The sequence below is a fragment of the Oncorhynchus gorbuscha genome, linkage group LG16 (genome assembly GCF_021184085.1).
Source record: "Oncorhynchus gorbuscha isolate QuinsamMale2020 ecotype Even-year linkage group LG16, OgorEven_v1.0, whole genome shotgun sequence".
NCBI classification, from domain to species: domain Eukaryota; kingdom Metazoa; phylum Chordata; class Actinopteri; order Salmoniformes; family Salmonidae; genus Oncorhynchus; species Oncorhynchus gorbuscha.
Window position 1 is genome coordinate 58,602,662 of NC_060188.1, and position 19,066 is coordinate 58,621,727.

Here is a 19,066-nt window from a genome sequence, read left to right on the forward strand (position 1 = left end):
GCCTTGAATTCTAAATAAATCACAGACAGCATCACCAGCAAAGCACCCCACACCTCCTCATCCATGCTTCACGGTGGGAACCACACGAGATCATCCATTCACCTACTCTGCGTCTCACAAAGACAGCGGTTGGAACCAAAAATTTAGACGTCCACAAGTCTAATGTCCATTGCTTGCGTTTCTTGGCACAAGCAAGTCTCTTCTTATTGGTGTAGTTTAGTAGTGGTTTCTATGCAGCAATTCGACCATGCAGCAATTCGACTAATTCACTCAGTCTCATATGAACCGTTGATGTTGAGATGTGTCTGTTATTTGAACTCTGAAGCATTCTTTTGGGGCTGCAATTTCTGAGGCTGGTAACTAATGAACTTATCCTCTGTGGCAGCCCTCATGAGAACTAGTTTCATCATAGAGCTTGATGTTTTTTTGCGACTGCACTTGAAGAAACGTTCAAAGTTAATGAAATGTTCCACATTAAGACATAATATTATCGCTTGCACAGTGCTCCTTGGGATGTTTAAAGCTTGGGAAATCTTTTTGTATCCAAATCCGGCTTTAAACTTCTTCACAACAGTATCTCGGACCTGCCTGGTGTGTTCCTTGTTCTTCATGATGCTCTCTGCGCTTTTAACGGATCTCTGAGACTATCACAGTGCAGGTGGATTTATACGGAGACTTGATTACACACAGGTGGATTGTATTTATCATCATTAGTCATTTAGGTCAACATTGGATCATTCAGAGATCCTCACTGAACTTCTGGAGAGTTTGCTGCACTGAAAGTAAAGGGGCTGAATAATTTTGCATGCCCAATTTTTGTTAAAAAAGTTTGAAATATCCAATAAATGTCGTTCCACTTCATGATTGTGTCCCACTTGTTGTTGATTCTTCATTAAAAAAATACAGTTTTATATCTTTATGTTTGAAGCCTGAAATGTGACAAAAGGTCGCAAAGTTCAAGAGGGCCGAATACTTTCGCAAGACACTAAGTCAGTCAAAGTAATAATGTGCAGTCGTTTCTCTTTGCTTATTTGAGCTGTTCTTGCAATAATATTTACCAAATAGGGCTATCTGTTTACCACCCCTACTTTGTCACAACACAACAGATTGGCTCAAACGCATTAAGGAAAGAAATTCCACAAATGAACTTTTACGAAGGCACACCCCACTTTTGATAAAAATGAAACTGATTCCAGGCGACTACTTCATGTAGCTGTACCAAAACATTCACAGGCTATTTTATCAAAAGTGGGGTTAGATGTTTATCAACTTTAAAAGCAGAATTAATTTCTCATTGTTTCTCAACTGCAGTGTATGACATATACTGAACAAAAATATAAACGCAACATGTAAAGTGTTGGTCCCATGTTTCATGAGCTGAAATAAAAGATCCCAGAAATGTTCAATACGCACAAAAAGCTTTTCTCAAATTGAGCACAAATATGTTTCCATCCCTGTTAGTGAGCATTCATCCTTTGCCAAGATAACCCATCTACCTGACAGGTGTGGCATATCAAGAAGCTGATTAAACTCCAAGATCATTACACAGGTGCATCTTGTGCTGGGGACAATAAAAGGCCACTAAAATGTGCAATTGTGACACAACTCCAATGCCACAGATGTTTCAAGATTTGAGGGAGCGTGCAATTGGCATGCTGACTGCAGGAATGTCCACCAGAGTTGTTGCCGGGGAAATTAATGTTAATTTCTCTATCATAAACCGCCTCCGTCGTTTTAGAGAATTTGGCAGTACGTCCAACCGGCCTCACAACCACAGACCGCGTGTATGGTGTTATGTGGGCAAGTGGTTTGCGGATGTCAACGTTGTGAACAGAGTGCCCCATGGTGGAGGTGGGGTTATAGTATGGGCAGGCATAAACTACCGACAACAAACACAATTGCATTTTATCGATGGACTTTTGAATGCACAGAGATACCGTGACGAGATCCTAAGGCACGTTGTCGTGCCATTCATCCACTGCCATTACCTCATGTTGTACCATGATTATGCACAGCCCCATGTCGTAAGGATCTGTATACAATTCCTGAAAGCTGAAAATGTCCCAGTTCTCCCATGGCCTGCATACTTACCAGATATGTCACACATTGAGCATGTGTAGCATTCCAGTTCCCGACAATATCCAGAAACTTCGCACAGCCATTGAAGAGGAGTGGGACAACATTCCACAGGCCACAATCAACAGCCTAATCAACTCTATGCAAAGGAGATGTGTCACACTGCATGAGGCAAATCGTGGTCACACCAGATACATGTTTTTTTAAAGCTGAACTGTAACTCAGGAAAATCTTTAAAATTGTTGCGTTTAAATTTCTGTTCAGTATACCATTTTGTAGCCCGTCTACTTTTATACAATGTAAAAAACACTATTTAAAATTTTGTGGCATAGGACGGAATCCAGGTGGTGGGTCACATATACAATATGAACGAGAATGTTTTATGGAGCGGTTGACCTCAGAGAATCGTGTGTGTCTGGGGTAATGTGCTCTCGGTAAGGTGTTGGTGATGTCATATCCCTACCTCTTCAGTACTGAGCCCAAGAAATGAGTCTTCTAAAGGTTCGGTTTCTGTCCCGTCCTCCTCGTTTTGCTCCTTAGCCTGGATGATCCTTTCATTATCATCCTCCTCCTGGGGGGAAGCAAACAATGTCAATAAATAGTCTGAGCATGTAAATACGACTTGTAAACAATGTTACACTTTGGAAGGGTATTTCTACCTTATCAACTGGCTTGCATTCCCATAAGCGCACAATATCCTGTTGATAAATGTCAGTACACTGTCAAGCTGACACGGTATTTACTCTTTCTCATGTACCGTCTGATTCACCCTTGCACGGTCAAACACACACACACACACCCCTCTGACTCTGGGTGTGAGTTAAACCTGGGATGATAAACCGAAAATGACATACAACAACATTGCCTTCCTCTTACTGAAGCATTTATTGTACGTCTGATAAGTCACAGCATTCTGGGAGTATATCATTTATTTCTTACCTCTTAATATGGAGTTCATGGCACTGTGACAGAGAAGTCCGTCACAGGCCCCAGGCAGCATTTGGTACACTAACACGCACACAATCGCCTCCCTGCTCCATCAGCTACGTTAATAATGTGGGTCGACACAAGTTAACGTCCCTATCTTAGTACATACATTTCACACTTACCTCCCATCAATAACCCGGTTATGGTATAAAGAATATACAGATAAGCATTCATGTTTAATGTAAGCAATGTTTATTATACTCATCAATGTTATGGATGAGCACTTTGTTGGTTTGGTTCTGTTCCCTCTCTCCATCACTGTAGCTTCCGGGTATGCTGGATAAGGACCAGAGCTAAGGGAATCGGGCTGACTTTGTAGTGCCTGTCCCGAATGGCTCGTTAATGTAAATGGGCATATTAAAAGACACCATGTCAGTAGGGATATGATTTTGTAAATGTTATATTGGGATATTGTTTCATAAAAAATATGTTGCAATGTATATACTTTAGTTTAGTTGAATGGAAAATGTTGGTTTGAATAGGTAACTGCTTAATTAATTAGTGTTAATTGTTCTGATGGGAGGGGCTACCCCTACAAAAGGAGCCTCTCAGTTCATTGAGGAAGGCATTTTGGATTGAGCTGTGGATGGGGCAGCATTGTTTTAAGCTGTCCCCATCAGGTATACTTTTGATGGCAGTACTGTTGTTTTTCTTCCGGATTCACTATGTAAATAAACACCCTGAAGCACAGAATAACTTTTGCGGCTCCGCCATCTTTTTATTTTGATAGAGGTTAGGTTTTCCAGTTTAGCCTTCTGGCCTACTCTACGTGACATATGGTGGCAGCGGTGGGATGGCGCACCGCAAATCAGTGAATTCATCCCTCCTCTCAAGGCAGGTGAAAAGTTGCTGGAAAAGGGCTACCATGTTTGGGTGTGGTTCTGGTACCCCAACTGCTCCTTCAGTCAGCTAATCTTTTATGACTATCTGCTGGTTCAACTGGTAGCTCAAACGGTTCTGGTTGTGTTTGGCCCCTTGGTCGGGCTCCTAGTTCCTCATACTTTACCTCTCCTTCACCAGACGATTCCATGGTGTTCCACCCCGTTTCAACTTCAAGTACCTTTCCTATGTCACGTAGAGTAGGCCAGAAGGCTAAACTGGAAAACCTAACCTCTATCAAAAATAAAAAGATGGCGGAGCCGCAAAAGTTATTCTGTGCTTCAGGGTGTTTATTTACATAGTGATTAAACACCCTTGGAGTGGAGCAGAGACAAACGTGCCATTTGCAGTTAATAGCACTACATCTAATTTATTTATAAATCCCAAGCATCAGTAGTTGTCACAAAGTGCTTACACAGAAACCCAGCGTAAAACCCCAAAGAGCAAGCAATGCATGGTGGCTAGGAAAAACGACCTACATCAAGTAGCCTAGGTCTAGCGCTGGAAAGTTGTTGTAGGACATGAGTTTACATTTACTGATAATCAATTAATATAGCAGCAATATTGGATTCAGAGTTAGCAATCCAGCTAAGTGTTTTGAGGTGGGGAATAATATAGTGGCAAGACAAAGTATGTGAACCCTTTGGAATTACCTGTATTTCTGCATAAAATGTGTCATATTTGTCACAACAATAGACAGTGTTTACAATAATTTGTGTGTTAGACAAAAATAAACTATGTTTAAACATTCACACAAAAGTATGTGAACCCTTAGGCTACCAACTTTTCCAAAAGCTAATTGGAGTCAGGGGTCAGCTAACCTGGAGTCCAATCAATAAGACAAGATTGGAGATGTTGGTTAGAGCTGCCCTGCCCTATAAAACACTCACAAAATTTGAATTTGCTATTCACAAGAGGCATTGCCTGATGTGAAACATGCCTCAAACAAAAGAGATCTCAGAAGATCTAAGAATTGTTGATTTGTATAAAGCTGGAAAGGGTTACAAAAATATCTCAAGGCCTTGATGTTCATCAGTCCACAGTAAGACATATGGTCTATAAATGGAGAAAGCTCAGCACTGTTGCTACTCTCCCTAGGAGTGGCTGTCCTGCAAAGATGACTGCAAAAGCACATCGGAGAATGCTCAATGAGGTTAAGAAGAATCCTATCGTGTCAGCTAGACTTACAGAAATCTCTGAAACATGCTAACATCTCTGACAAGTCTACGATACGTAAAACACTAAACAAGAATGGTGTTTTATGGGAGGATCCCACGGCTGTCCAAAAAAAACATTGCTGCATGTCTGAAGTTAGTGAAAGAGCACCTGGATGTTCCACAGCGCTACTGGCAAAATATTCTGTGGACAGATTAAACTAAAGTTTAATTGTTTGGAAGGAACACAATACTATGTGTGGAGAAAAAAAAGGCACAGCACACCAACATCAAAACCAACTGTAAAGTATGGTGTAGGGAGCATCATGGTTGGGGCTGCTTTAGGGCCTGGACAGCTTGCTATCATTAACAGAAAAATGAATTCCCAAGTTTATCAAGACATTTTGCAGGAGAATGTAAGGCTATCTGTCCGCCAAAGTGGGTGATGCAACAGGACAACGACCCAAAACACAGAAGGAAAACAACAACAGAATGGCTTCACCAGAAGAAAATACGCTTTCTGGACTGGCCCAGTCAGAGTCCTGACCTCAACCCAATTTAAAATGCTGTATCATGACCTTGAGCGGTTCACACCAGACATCCTAAGAATACTGCTCAACTGGAACAGTTTTGTAAAGAGGAATGGTCCAAAATTCCTCCTGACTGTTTGGTTGAGTTTATTGCTGCCTAAGGTGGGTAACCAGTTATTAAATCCAAGGGTTCACATACTTTTTACACCCTACACTGTGAAAGTTTACACCGTATGTTCAATAAAGACATGAAAACATATTGTTTGTGCGTTATTAGTTTAAGCACACTGTGTAAATATTGTTGTGACTTAGAAGGTCAGATCAAATTTTATAACCAATTTATGTAGAAATCCAGATAATTCCAACAGGTTCACATACTTTTTCTTGCCACTGTAGCTTACTTTATTTAACCTAGTTAAGTCCATTAAGAACAAATTCTTATTTACAATGATGGCCTACTTGGCGAGGTCAATTGTGTGCCGCCTTATGGGACTCTCAATCACGGCAGGATGTGATACAGCCTGGATTCAAACCAGGAACTGTAGTGATACCTCTTGCACTGAGATGCAGTGCCTTAGACCACTGCGCCACTCGGGAGCAAGATGTCGGCAAATTCTCTGAAGATCCAAAAATAAATCTGATATTTCTGGATTTTATTTTGCCAGGTTGCCCATCAAAATGTAAAATCATGCATTCCCTGGATATGTTAGATGAAATAGCTTACTTTTTCAACATAGGCTACCATCAGTTCTTACTTGGCACTGAAAGCATTTTGTCTAGAGCCCTGCCGTTAATGTAAAGTAACTGTCCATTAAGACATTTTGTTTTATCGTTGTATTTGTAATCAAGCAAAATAGTTACATTCATCACAATATGACTAAGTCCATATCACCCAGCTCTAGCACTTCTGTAAAAAAAATAATGGTAATTTATCGTTAGTGTGCGTACCTGGTCCCTCTTCTTGATCTCCTCCACCTGGCGGAACTGCTCGGAGGAGAGCACGTTCTCGATCCTCTGCATGTCCCTCATCAGCAGCCTCTGGGACTCCAGGAACTGGTCGTTGGCCCGCTGCCACGTGTGCTTCAGCTGGTTGTGCTGCTGCCGCTCCAGCTCCAGCAGGTGACAAACTAAGAAAATATGTTACTTAGAAAAGGGGGTGGGTGAGATTGAGAGAAGTGGAGGTAAAGAGAAAGAATACTGTGCTGTACTCTTGTATTGAAGTCTCTCACATATTTTTTCAAAAGTTTTACAGCATGCATTTGAATAAAGCTTTACAAGTGAGTCACCTTCATGGAGCTCTTTACGTAGTTTCTCTGCATCCTCCTGAAGGACAGACTTCTGAGTGTTGAGCACCGCCACGTACATCTCCAGGTCTGTGCGGCAGGATTTCTCTGCTTCTAGGACATGATTGAGCTCCTTTACCTACAGAATGAAAATGTCATCCAACTCATATGACATATTTCAACTGTAAGCCATTTTTAGACATTTCCCCCCCCTCTGTATCACTTCAGACAGTTGTCCCTATAAATGTCATAAATAATCAACACAAAAACATGTTCCTTTGCAAAGGATATAACCCATACCTCAACTGACATTTTGGATGGATGACATTGTTTTGTTAATAAAATTAGCATCATGGAGTTTTTGTATTGTAAAAGTCTAACTCCCACAGCATCCATTTTCCTTTCCAGTCACCGTTGACTAACCTTTGAGGCTTCCAGCTCCTTTACCCTGTCCTCTGCCATTGTCAGCTTGGCTTTCAGAGCTGCCATCTCCTGCTCCATGGGCATCACCACCGACCGCAGCTTCTCTGCACCTTCCTGAGCCTTGGGGGGAAAAAGACATTCAAATCAAGTCCAACTCTATTGACCTTGAATCAAAACAGACAAATAAGTCGAATCTAAAACAAAAAAGTGCTCAATTCCATTTAAATTCAGTCAATTCAGGAAGTAATCTAAAATTATAATTCTCATCAACACTTCTCTATAAGAAAATTGATTTGGAATTGGCATTTCTGTTTCCTTCCTGAATTGAAATGGAATTGACCCCAACCCTGACAAAACGATACATGTACTCTGATGACCCCCCCCACCCCAGGTGTGAAACCAGCCTACCTTTTTCATGTCGTTCTCCAAGTTCTCTTCCTCCTGTCCACCCTCTGAGAGGCGGTGTCTCAGCTCGCCCATCTCCCTCTCCACCGCCTCCCTGTACTGGTTCCATTGAGCTCGCTCCTGCTCCAGGCGCTGGTGGAACTGCACCTCATACTCACGCACTGTGTCTGAGGGGGGGGGGGTTGAGCATTGACTGGTACTGTGTTGAAACTGATCCTCAGTGTAAAGTGTAGCAGTTCATTTGCAATCAGGCTTATCACTGCTTAACTCTTCAACTCAACTTATTTAGCCACAGAATTGTAATCCTATTCTATTTTAATGTCTGCGTGTCAGGCTAAGATGATACGTCATCAGGGCTGTAACAGAATTAATGACTGCCTTTTATGAAGGCCTAGACTAAATGTTCCATGGGTTACAGCTTTTCTGAAAGCATTCCAACAATGTCACCAACAAGATATTGAATGGCAAAATGAGAGCCAGAGGAGGCAAAGTGGAGTTCGCCTAGCTACCTTTCATGATGGCCTGTAGGGAGGTCACCTCCTCCTGCCACTGTCCCTTGACCTGGTCAACGGCCTCCTGCTTGGTGCTCTCTGACACAGTGGCCACTGCCTTGATGTTCTCCATGTCTGCCTGGGCCTGTTCCAGCTGGGCCTGGACACGACTCAGCTCCGACTGGGCCCCCTCCAGAGACGCTGCCTGGCTTTTCAGCTCCTCTGGGGAAGAAAATTGAGGAACTGAGGAAAATACAAGAGTTACCCCATGATAAGGCTGGATATGTTCCAGGAGACCAGGGCCCGGGCGCCGAAGACGTGAATTTCTGAATCAGAGGGGTTGAATTAAATGCGGAAGACATTTCAGTTGTACAACTGACTAGGTATCCCCCTTTCCCTCTCCCATATTCATGAAGCTTACAATTAGTTGGGAGTTTACAATTAGCAAAATGGCATGATAGTCAACATCCCTAGTTCAATGATCAAACGTTTTTTTTTTTATCTTGTAAAAAATAAAAAATAAATTAAGTGACGTGAAATCACAATTCAGATATGGTCCTGCATGACCGCTAGGGGGAAATACAGTTCTGACTACCGACCAAAGAGCGCTCACCTCCATTGCAAAGGCCGTGGGGATGGCAGTCCAAGAAGGAGAGTGTGGCTAAGATGCACATCTCTCTCCAAACAAGTGGTGCACATTCATTGTTTCATAACATGCAAATTGTTTGCGTTTGACTGTTAGTGTCTATCAATTTTCCATTACATAACGTTAAATATAATACTGGTGATAGGAAATAATGTATCACTTCTAATAGTGTTTGGTTACGGTAATTTCTGTTAATGCATTCAATATATTATTATTCGTCACTTATTAATTCTCAGAGTTGACATGTAGTTTGCAGAGTGCACAACCTATGCTACACTTGTGAGAAACAAGTTGTGGGTTATTTCATTCCATTTACGAGCTGTCAATTTAGTTATTGTCTTTTGTTTGGTGCGCTCGCTCCTGTCAATGTTGAATAAGGACACGCACCTGATTACGCATAGAAGTAGGCCTGCACGCAAAAGTAGGCATATAAAATGTTCTCATTAGAGGTTCTGATAGTATTTCTGATTGGCTTAACGCACCACGACTAATGAGCTGTGGAGCTTTCTTCCCCGCAAACAGCAAGAAAAAAGTCTATTTTCACATCCATTGAGAATGTCAATATTTCTTCAATGTATTTGAAAAATCTTTCGATACCCACTCTGCGAGAAAGGAAAAAATGTCATGCTCTGATCCAGTGGAAACGTATCCCTTGAGCAAATAGCCTACAGCGGTGTCTGTCCCGAGCTCACTGGAGCTGGAAATTCTAAGGGTCCAGAATATTTTATACAATGTTGCAAGTTTGTTAGCACAAGCTTCAGGCCAGACCCAATTTGAAAGAATGTTTCAAGTTTGGCTACGCATGGCGTGTCTGCAACAATGTGATTTATAGGATTATTTTATTAAAATCTGAATATTTTCTACCCGCAGGCTGCAATGTTTTTATTTGTTGCCTTTATGTAGGCTATTTTTAAATCGTTGGCATTAAGTTACTTTTTAGGTTTGTATCATTTTAATTTGGATAGAATTTTGATTAACCACATGACAATGATTGAGATACAGTACCTACATTTTATTAAAATGAAATTAAACTGTTCCACAAAAATGTGCATATGAATACCATAATGGCACGCAGATCAGGAGAAATGTTTTCAACATGAGAAAGGTTGCCGACTCCTCGTGTAGCAGCCTACTACCTCCTCGTGTAGCAGCCTACTACCTCCTCGTGTAGCAGCCTACTACCTCCTCGTGTAGCAGCCTACTACCTCCTCGTGTAGCAGCCTACTACCGCCTCGTGTAGCAGCCTACTACCGCCTCGTGTAGCAGCCTACTACCGCCTCAGCCTGCCTAGCAGCCTACTACCGCCTCGTACTACCGCCTCGTGTAGCAGCCTACTACCGCCTCGTGTAGCAGCCTACTACAGCCTACTACCGCCTGTGTAGCAGCCTACTACCGCCTCGTGTAGCAGCCTACTACCGCCTCGTGTAGCAGCCTACTACCGCCTCGTGTAGCAGCCTACTACCGCCTCGTGTAGCAGCCTACTACCGCCTCGTGTAGCAGCCTACTACCGCCTCGTGTAGCAGCCTACTACCGCCTCGTGTAGCAGCCTACTACCGCCTCGTGTAGCAGCCTACTACCGCCTCGTGTAGCAGCCTACTACCGCCTCGTGTAGCAGCCTCGTGTAGCTACCGCCTCGTGTAGCAGCCTACTACCGCCTCGTGTAGCAGCCTACTACCGCCTCGCAGCCTACTACCGCCTCGTGTAGCAGCCTACTACCGCCTCGTGTAGCAGCCTACTACCGCCTCGTGTAGCAGCCTACTACCGCCTCGTGTAGCAGCCTACTACCGCCTCGTGTAGCAGCCTACTACCGCCTCGTGTAGCAGCCTACTACCGCCTCGTGTAGCAGCCTACTACCGCCTCGTGTAGCAGCAGCCTACTACCGCCTCGTGTAGCAGCCTACTACCGCCTCGTGTAGCAGCCTACTACCGCCTCGTGTAGCAGCCTACTACCGCCTCGTGTAGCAGCCTACTACCGCAGCTCTACCGCCTCGTGTAGCAGCCTACTACCGCCTCGTGTAGCAGCCTACTACCGCCTCGTGTAGCAGCCTACTGTAGCAGCCTACTACCGCCTCGTGTAGCAGCCTACTACCAGCCTCGTGTAGCAGCCTACTACCAGCCTACTACCGCCTCGTAGCAGCCTACTACCGCCTCGTGTAGCAGCCTACTACCGCCTCGTGTAGCAGCCTACTACCGCCTCGTGTAGCAGCCTACTACCAGCCTACTACCGCCTCGTGTAGCAGCCTACTACCGCCTCGTGTAGCAGCCTACTACCGCCTCGTGTAGCAGCCTACTACCGCCTCGTGTAGCAGCCTACTACCGCCTCGTGTAGCAGCCTACTACCGCCTCGTGTAGCAGCCTACTACCGCCTCGTGTAGCAGCCTACTACCGCCTCGTGTAGCAGCCTACTACCGCCTCGTGTAGCAGCCTACTACCGCCTCGTGTAGCAGCCTACTACCGCCTCGTGTAGCAGCCTACTACCGCCTCGTGTAGCAGCCTACTACCGCCGCCTCGTGTAGCAGCCTACTACCGCCTCGTGTAGCAGCCTACTACCGCCTCGTGTAGCAGCCTACTACCGCCTCGTGTAGCAGCCTACTACCGCCTCGTGTAGCAGCCTACTACCGCCTCGTGTAGCAGCCTACTACCGCCTCGTGTAGCAGCCTACTACCGCCTCGTGTAGCAGCCTACTACCGCCTCGTGTAGCAGCCTACTACCAGCCTACGTCGTGTAGCAGCCTACTACCGCCTCGTGTAGCAGCCTACTACCGCCTCGTGTAGCAGCCTACTACCGCCTCGTGTAGCAGCCTACTACCGCCTCGTGTAGCAGCCTACTACCGCCTCGTGTAGCAGCCTACTACCGCCTCGTGTAGCAGCCTACTACCGCCTCGTGTAGCAGCCTACTACCGCCTCGTGTAGCAGCCTACTACAGCCTACTACCTCGTGTAGCAGCCTACTACCGCCTCGTGTAGCAGCCTACTACCGCCTCGTGTAGCAGCCTACTACCGCCTCGTGTAGCAGCCTACTACCGCCTCGTGTAGCAGCCTACTACCTCCTCGTGTAGCAGCCTACTACCGCCTCGTGTAGCAGCCTACTACCGCCTCGTGTAGCAGCCTACTACCTCCTCGTGTAGCAGCCTACTACCTCCTCGTGTAGCAGCCTACTACCTCCTCGTGTAGCAGCCTACTACCTCCTCGTGTAGCAGCCTACTACCTCCTCGTGTAGCAGCCTACTACCTCCTCAGCCTACTACCTCCTCGTGTAGCAGCCTACTACCTCCTCGTGTAGCAGCCTACTACCTCCTCGTGTAGCAGCCTACTACCTCCTCGTGTAGCAGCCTACTACCTCCTCGTGTAGCAGCCTACTACCTCCTCGTGTAGCAGCCTACTACCAGCAACTTCAGAAGAGCAGAATCTGCTGAAAGCCAGCAGGAGCGGGAGAAGGAGGGTTGAGTCGGGTTAAGTTCTCCTTTCTTTTTTTTTCTACCGCAGATGCGGAAGGGAGATATCAGTGGATGCAATGGATTGAGAAGCAACCCATGCAAAAAAACATATATCTCTAGCTTAAAAAGACAGCTTTTGATGGAGATGTTTTTATTATGTTAGACTTCTGCAGCGAAATGGAAATTGTAGGCTATGGGGTGTTTCAATTAAGTTTTTTTTCTAAATGTTAATGATCCCTAAATCAGGTCACACCCCTACATTGAACAGTCACCTTCTTTGGACATGTAGAGCTCTTTGAACTTGGCCCTTTTCTGGTTGAACTCAGACTCCAGTTGTTGTTTGAGCTTGAAGAACTCAGCTCTCTCCTGCTCCAGGGCTGCCATTCGCTGCTGGAGCACCACTAAGGAAGAGGACAAAACAAGAACACTAAAGAAACTTCCAGAAATAAAAAGGTATTTATCTTTACAGCCAGCAGCCTGAAAGAGGGGATGTTATTTATTTTAAGGGGGAATCTGGTCAAAAAAAGTATTGCCCAGGCAGGACTGAGTGGGAAGGTATGGTCTTCACTTCAACAATAAGCACTGTTGGTGTTTTTTATAGCATACAATAAATGGAGGTCTAACTGGTGGACAAAGAGCAAATCAATCTCACTAATTGTAGCCAATCAAAAAGGATGACACCTGTGCAGTACAAAATACAAAGCTGCATTCTAGGGGCAAGATCTATTAATGACTATTGGCATACTGACAGTGTCAGCAAAAGGTTTGACCATTAAGACACGCAAACTAAACAAAGATCTATGAGATGAGCCTACCAAAGAACAAACTCGAGGTTTTCCAAGTTGTTCAGAGATTCAAGTTTATACATATAAAACAACATGGGGTGCCTGAAAAGTAACTTCCAGGGAGTCAATTTCCAGCGCAGAAAGTACACTAGTTGCAAGTTCCAATCTTTGATGATTTGGGGCTTTAGGCCTACTTGAGGTATAGGCCCATCTGTCCACTAGCTTTAGGCTACATACTGTACAGTTTTCCCCATTCTTAATAATGCATAGCCTAACTCACTACTCAAAAAGACAACAGACCAATCTCAGTCGTTATGGAGAGCATAAACGTAGGTTTCCTAATAAATCAGTATGACTTGGAAAGCATGCCTGAATGTTAAATAAAATTACATTTTAACTTAAATCTACCGATTGTCTGCGGTTGTTCCTTCAGTGGGTTGGAATTTTAGACAAAATATCCACAGTAAAGTATTATTTATCCGACTTTTTAGAGCGTCGGTACTACGGTTGAAATCAACCGGCACATGCGCAAAGTCATGTAAACACCGGCATTGTCATGACACATTTCATTATCTCCTTTACCAGATTTGGTGTAGCTAGTTAGAGAAAAATAATCCTTTCAATTCAATCATAGGCTCAATGTATAAAGACATGTTGGCTTACAATTTATCTGTAGAGTGTGGCTAACGTTACAAGCTTGCTAGTAAACTAAACTAGTCTGGAGCTAAACGTCATACATTGGCCCGTCCCCAAACCGTTACCTGTATAACTTTAGGGCTAGACGCTACATTTTGCAAACCAGGGCAGAGGATGGAGAACTAAATGACTGAATATTCATGCGTAAATAAAAACTGTTTTCGAAAACGTTTGCTACATGTACAAATAAAACCACCACTATCCAACTTCCACTCCGTCGAATAACTCGCATACACTGTCAAGCGCTGCAAAACAACAATGACAGCTAGCTAGCTAATGTAGTTAGTCGAACTGTGTTGATGCTATCTAGTTAAGCGTCGTCTGTGGCTAAAATAGATCCAGACAGGTGGGTCAGCAATCATATGCCATTCTTATCGCGCAAAATGTAACGATACATGTATTTCCTAAAAAAGTATGCACATCTAGTTTGGTGCCTGTGAAGCTCGCTATGTATTATATACATCCATTGTGAAATAATGTCCAAGTATAGGTAAGGTTGGTGACACGTCGGGTGATGGTGCTAGCTAAACCGAAGATTCACAGGCCTCTTATAGTATCTGGATTAGCTCGAAACGTCACCACGTCATATACTTCCAAAAAGAACAAGCTTTACCGTCGTGCTGCCGGGCCGATTCCGTGGCCTGTTCGGCCATGGTTTCCAGGGAGGTGGAAATGCTATAACCAGCTTGGTGTAGGAAAAAACTAGATAGAAGTGTCCAAGAAAACAGGCTGCCTGCTACATGGAAGGCAACATAATTGGAGAAACAGCTCTTTTTCTTCTTCGGCGGTTGGCATACAACGTTATGGTGCATTACTGCCACCTACTGCACTGCAGTGTGTGCCAGCGACAGGGTGAAACTAAATCCTACCAGCCAGCCCTGTTTCTCTTTAAAAAATATTTGCGACTGTATCGAATGAAATTCTACTGAATATACTATTTTCAACATACTCAATATAAAATTGACTGTATCTCCTTTTCCCTTATACTAGATTTCAGCCTCTCTCTTTACCTCTCATACTGCCCACACGGTATCAATACATGCCCCACTGTCTCTGTTTCCTTGCAATAATCACATTCCTGTTGGATGCTTTCCTATCACATTTAAAGTCTTATTCATTTTACATTTACATTATAGTATTTAGCAGACACTCTTATCCAGAACGACTTACAGTTAGTGCATTCATCTTAAGATAGCTAGATGGGACAACCACATATCACAGGCGTAGAAAGTACATTTTCTCCCTCAGTAACTATCAGTAGAGTCAGAGCTAGAATGGGGGGAGGGAGGGGGGGGGTCAAGTGCAAGTCCGGGTTAATTTTATTATTTATTTTCGAGGTGATGAGGATTATTTAAGATATTGTTTGAAGAGGTAGGATACATTTTTATTCTTTATTTTCGAGGGGATTTTTTAAAATATTTTTATTTATTTCACCTTTATTTAACCAGGTAGGCTAGTTGAGAACAAGTTCTCATTTGCAACTGCGACCTTGCCAAGATAAAGCATAGCAGTGTGAACAGACAACACAGAGTTACACATGGAGTAAACAATTAACAAGTCAATAACACAGTAGAAAAAAACGGGCAGTCTATATACAATGTGTGCAAAAGGCATGAGGAGGTAGGCGAATAATACAATTTTGCAGATTAACACTGGAGTGATAAATGATCAGATGGTCATGTACAGGTAGAGATATTGGTGTGCAAAAGAGCAGAAAAGTAAATAAATAAAAAACAGTATAAAAACAGTATGGGAATGAGGTAGGTGAAAATGGGTGGGCTATTTACCAATAGACTATGTACAGCTGCAGCGATCGGTTAGCTGCTCGGATAGCTGATGTTTGAAGTTGGTGAGGGAGATAAAAGTCTCCAACTTCAGCGATTTTTGCAGTTCGTTCCAGTCACAGGCAGCAGAGTACTGGAACGAAAGGCGGCCAAATGAGGTGTTGGCTTTAGGGATGATCAGTGAGATACACCTGCTGGAGCGCGTGCTACGGATGGGTGTTGCCATCGTGACCAGTGAACTGAGATAAGGCGGAGCTTTACCTAGCATGGACTTGTAGATGACCTGGAGCCAGTGGGTCTGGCGACGAATATGTAGTGAGGGCCAGCCGACTAGAGCATACAAGTCGCAGTGGTGGGATGTATAAAGTGGTTTAGTGACAAAATGGATGGCACTGTGATAGACTGCATCCAGTTTGCTGAGTAGAGTGTTGGAAGCCATTTTGTAGATGACATCGCCGAAGTCGAGGATCGGTAGGATAGTCAGTTTTACTAGGGTAAGCTTGGCGGCGTGAGTGAAGGAGGCTTTGTTGCGGAATAGAAAGCCGACTCTTGATTTGATTTTCGATTGGAGATGTTTGATGTGAGTCTGGAAGGAGAGTTTGCAGTCTAGCCAGACACCTAGGTACTTATAGATGTCCACATATTCAAGGTCGGAACCATCCAGGGTGGTGATGCTAGTCGGGCATGCGGGTGCAGGCAGCGATCGGTTGAAAAGCATGCATTTGGTTTTACTCGCGTTTAAGAGCAGTTGGAGGCCACGGAAGGAGTGCTGTATGGCATTGAAGCTCGTTTGGAGGTTAGATAGCACAGTGTCCAATGACGGGCCGACAGTATATAGAATGGTGTCGTCTGCGTAGAGGTGGATCAGGGAATCGCCCGCAGCAAGAGCAACATCATTGATATATACAGAGAAAAGAGTCGGCCCGAGAATTGAACCCTGTGGCACCCCCATAGAGACTGCCAGAGGACCGGACAGCATGTCCTCCGATTTGACACACTGAACTCTGTCTGCAAAGTAATTGGTGAACCGGCAAGGCAGTCATCCGAAAAACCGAGGCTATTGAGTCTGCCGATAAGAATATGGTGATTGACAGAGTCGAAAGCCTTGGCGAGGTCGATGAAGATGGCTGCACAGTACTGTCTTTTATCGATGGCGGTTATGATATCGTTTAGTACCTTGAGTGTGGCTGAGGTGCACCCGTGACCGGCTCGGAAACCAGATTGCACAGCGGAGAAGGTACGGTGGGATTCGAGATGGTCAGTGACCTGTTTGTTGACTTGGCTTTCGAAGACCTTAGATAGGCAGGGCAGGATGGATATAGGTCTATAACAGTTTGGGTCCAGGGTGTCTCCCCCTTTGAAGAGGGGGATGACTGCGGCAGCTTTCCAATCCTTGGGGATCTCAGACGATATGAAAGAGAGGTTGAACAGGCTGGTAATAGGGGTTGCGACAATGGCGGCAGATAGTTTCAGAAATAGAGGGTCCAGATTGTCAAGCCCAGCTGATTTGTACGGGTCCAGGTTTTGCAGCTCTTTCAGAACATCTGCTATCTGGATTTGGGTAAAGGAGAACCTGGAGAGGCTTGGGAGAGGAGCTGCGGGGGGGGCGGAGCTGTTGGCCGAGGTTGGAGTAGCCAGGCGGAAGGCATGGCCAGCCGTTGAGAAGTGCTTATTGAAGTTTTCGATAATCATGGATTTATCGGTGGAGACCGTGTTACCTAGCCTCAGTGCAGTGGGCAGCTGGGAGGAGGTGCTCTTGTTCTCCATGGACTTCACAGTGTCCCAGAACTTTTGGAGTTGGAGCTACAGGATGCAAACTTCTGCCTGAAGAAGCTGGCCTTAGCTTTCCTGACTGACTGTGTGTATTGGTTCCTGACTTCCCTGAACAGTTGCATATCACGGGGTCTATTCGATGCTATTGCAGTCCACCACAGGATGTTTTTGTGCTGGTCGAGGGCAGTCAGGTCTGGAGTGAACCAAGGGCTGTATCTGTTCTTGGTTCTGCATTTTTTGAACGGAGCATGCTTATCTAAAATGGTGAGGAAGTTACTTTTAAAGAATGACCAGGCATCCTCAACTGACGGGATGAGGTCAATGTCCTTCCAGGATACCCGGGCCAGGTCGATTAGAAAGGCCTGCTCACAGAAGTGTGAGGATGAGGACAATTATTTAAGATACTGTTTGAAGAGGTATGTTTTCGGAAGATGGGCAGGGATTCTGCTGTCTTAGCTTCAGGCGGAAGCTGGTTCCACCATTGGGGTGCCAGTACAGTAAAAAGTTGGGACTGGGCTGAGCGGGAGCTGCCTTCCCGTAGGGGTGGGAGGGCCAAGAGACCTGAGGTGGCAGAACAGAGTGCTCAGGTTAGGGTGTAGGGTTTGAGCATAGCCTGAAGGTAGGGAGGGACAGTTCCTCTTGCTGTTCCATAGGTAAGCACCATGGTCTTGTAGTGGATGCGACCTTCGACTGGAAGCTTTGCAACAAACATGACAACCGGGTGTTCTCGGACTATGAGAGAAAACATAGTTAAATGAAGAAAGAGCAGCTAGAGTAGCAGTGTTCTCTGGGGTGATCCATGTCTCCGTCAGGGCCAAAACGTCAAGGTACTGAAAGGCAGCATAGGCTGAGATTAACTTGATGTTCTTGACAGCAAATAGGCAGTTTCAAATGCTGCCAGAGACCCAGAATTCCACATGGGTTGTGCTCGCAGGGTACACTAAATGAAAAGGTTTGCAGCCAAGGGGTGGGGAGTGTCTGTAAAGCCTACAGAGAGGAGGTGCGAACAGGTATAGAAAACACACACATAGTTGACAAAGCTACAAGAGAGCTAAATGAGAATCTGTAAATAAGTAGGTAAATTATTCAACTGACCGGCTGTGTCCCCGCCTCCCCTCTTCTGTCCTTTCCTGCTGAACTCCCCTCCCAGACTTCCTCTGTACTTGAAATAAATGACTGCCCTTAGTATCTATATTCCACTGCTCCCGCCATCTTTGCACCATCACTGTCCATATCAGGCCTTTTGCCTCTGCCTTGCTCATTGAAGCTACAACACAAACATCCCCACTACTAAGTACTTGTATAGCCAGTACAAGAAACAGCTCTTCTTTACATTTGTATTGGTTGATCGCAACAAACTGAAAGGTGGAACCATCCTCCTCTAATGTCTTCACTGTCTCAGCATATGACAATCTTCTGCTCTACTCTGACTCTGGTCACTTAAACCTGCCTCTCTCGCACCGGACACTTCCGATCTCCAGCAACTTGGGCACCCCTACAATTGACATACACAACTTTATCCACCGAAACTACACAATCCTATGTCCCATGCCTTCCAGCACACTTCCCACATCTTGGAATCTCCTTCCTATATACTGCTGCCACATGACCATGGAACAATGCAGTGGATACAGCACAAAAGCTCTAACAGGATAACTAATATATCCTTACATTACTTTGTTGGGTAGAGACTGACTCAACACTCAAAGGGACTGACAGTG

General features: G+C 44.8%; 1 protein-coding gene across 3 annotated transcripts in view; it reads right to left on the minus strand.

The window, feature by feature from the left end:
* LOC123999608 (rab GTPase-binding effector protein 1-like) overlaps positions 1 to 14,621 on the minus strand; it is a 34,541-nt gene extending 19,920 nt beyond the window's left edge. For 2 of the 3 annotated variants that reach the window (XM_046305535.1, XM_046305534.1), the window contains exons 1-8: positions 14,402 to 14,615; positions 12,580 to 12,708; positions 8,247 to 8,450; positions 7,741 to 7,904; positions 7,333 to 7,452; positions 6,913 to 7,048; positions 6,575 to 6,753; positions 2,540 to 2,647 (exon numbers count right to left, since the gene is read on the minus strand). In XM_046305535.1, the coding sequence (XP_046161491.1) occupies positions 2,540 to 2,647; positions 6,575 to 6,753; positions 6,913 to 7,048; positions 7,333 to 7,452; positions 7,741 to 7,904; positions 8,247 to 8,450; positions 12,580 to 12,708; positions 14,402 to 14,600 (1,239 nt within the window). In that variant the 5' untranslated portion in view covers positions 14,601 to 14,615. Of the gene's footprint in view, positions 1 to 2,539; positions 2,648 to 6,574; positions 6,754 to 6,912; positions 7,049 to 7,332; positions 7,453 to 7,740; positions 7,905 to 8,246; positions 8,451 to 12,579; positions 12,709 to 14,401 lie in introns of all 3 variants that reach the window. The other variant, XM_046305536.1, reaches the window with a different exon arrangement.
* Between the last annotated feature and the right edge of the window lie 4,445 nt (positions 14,622 to 19,066).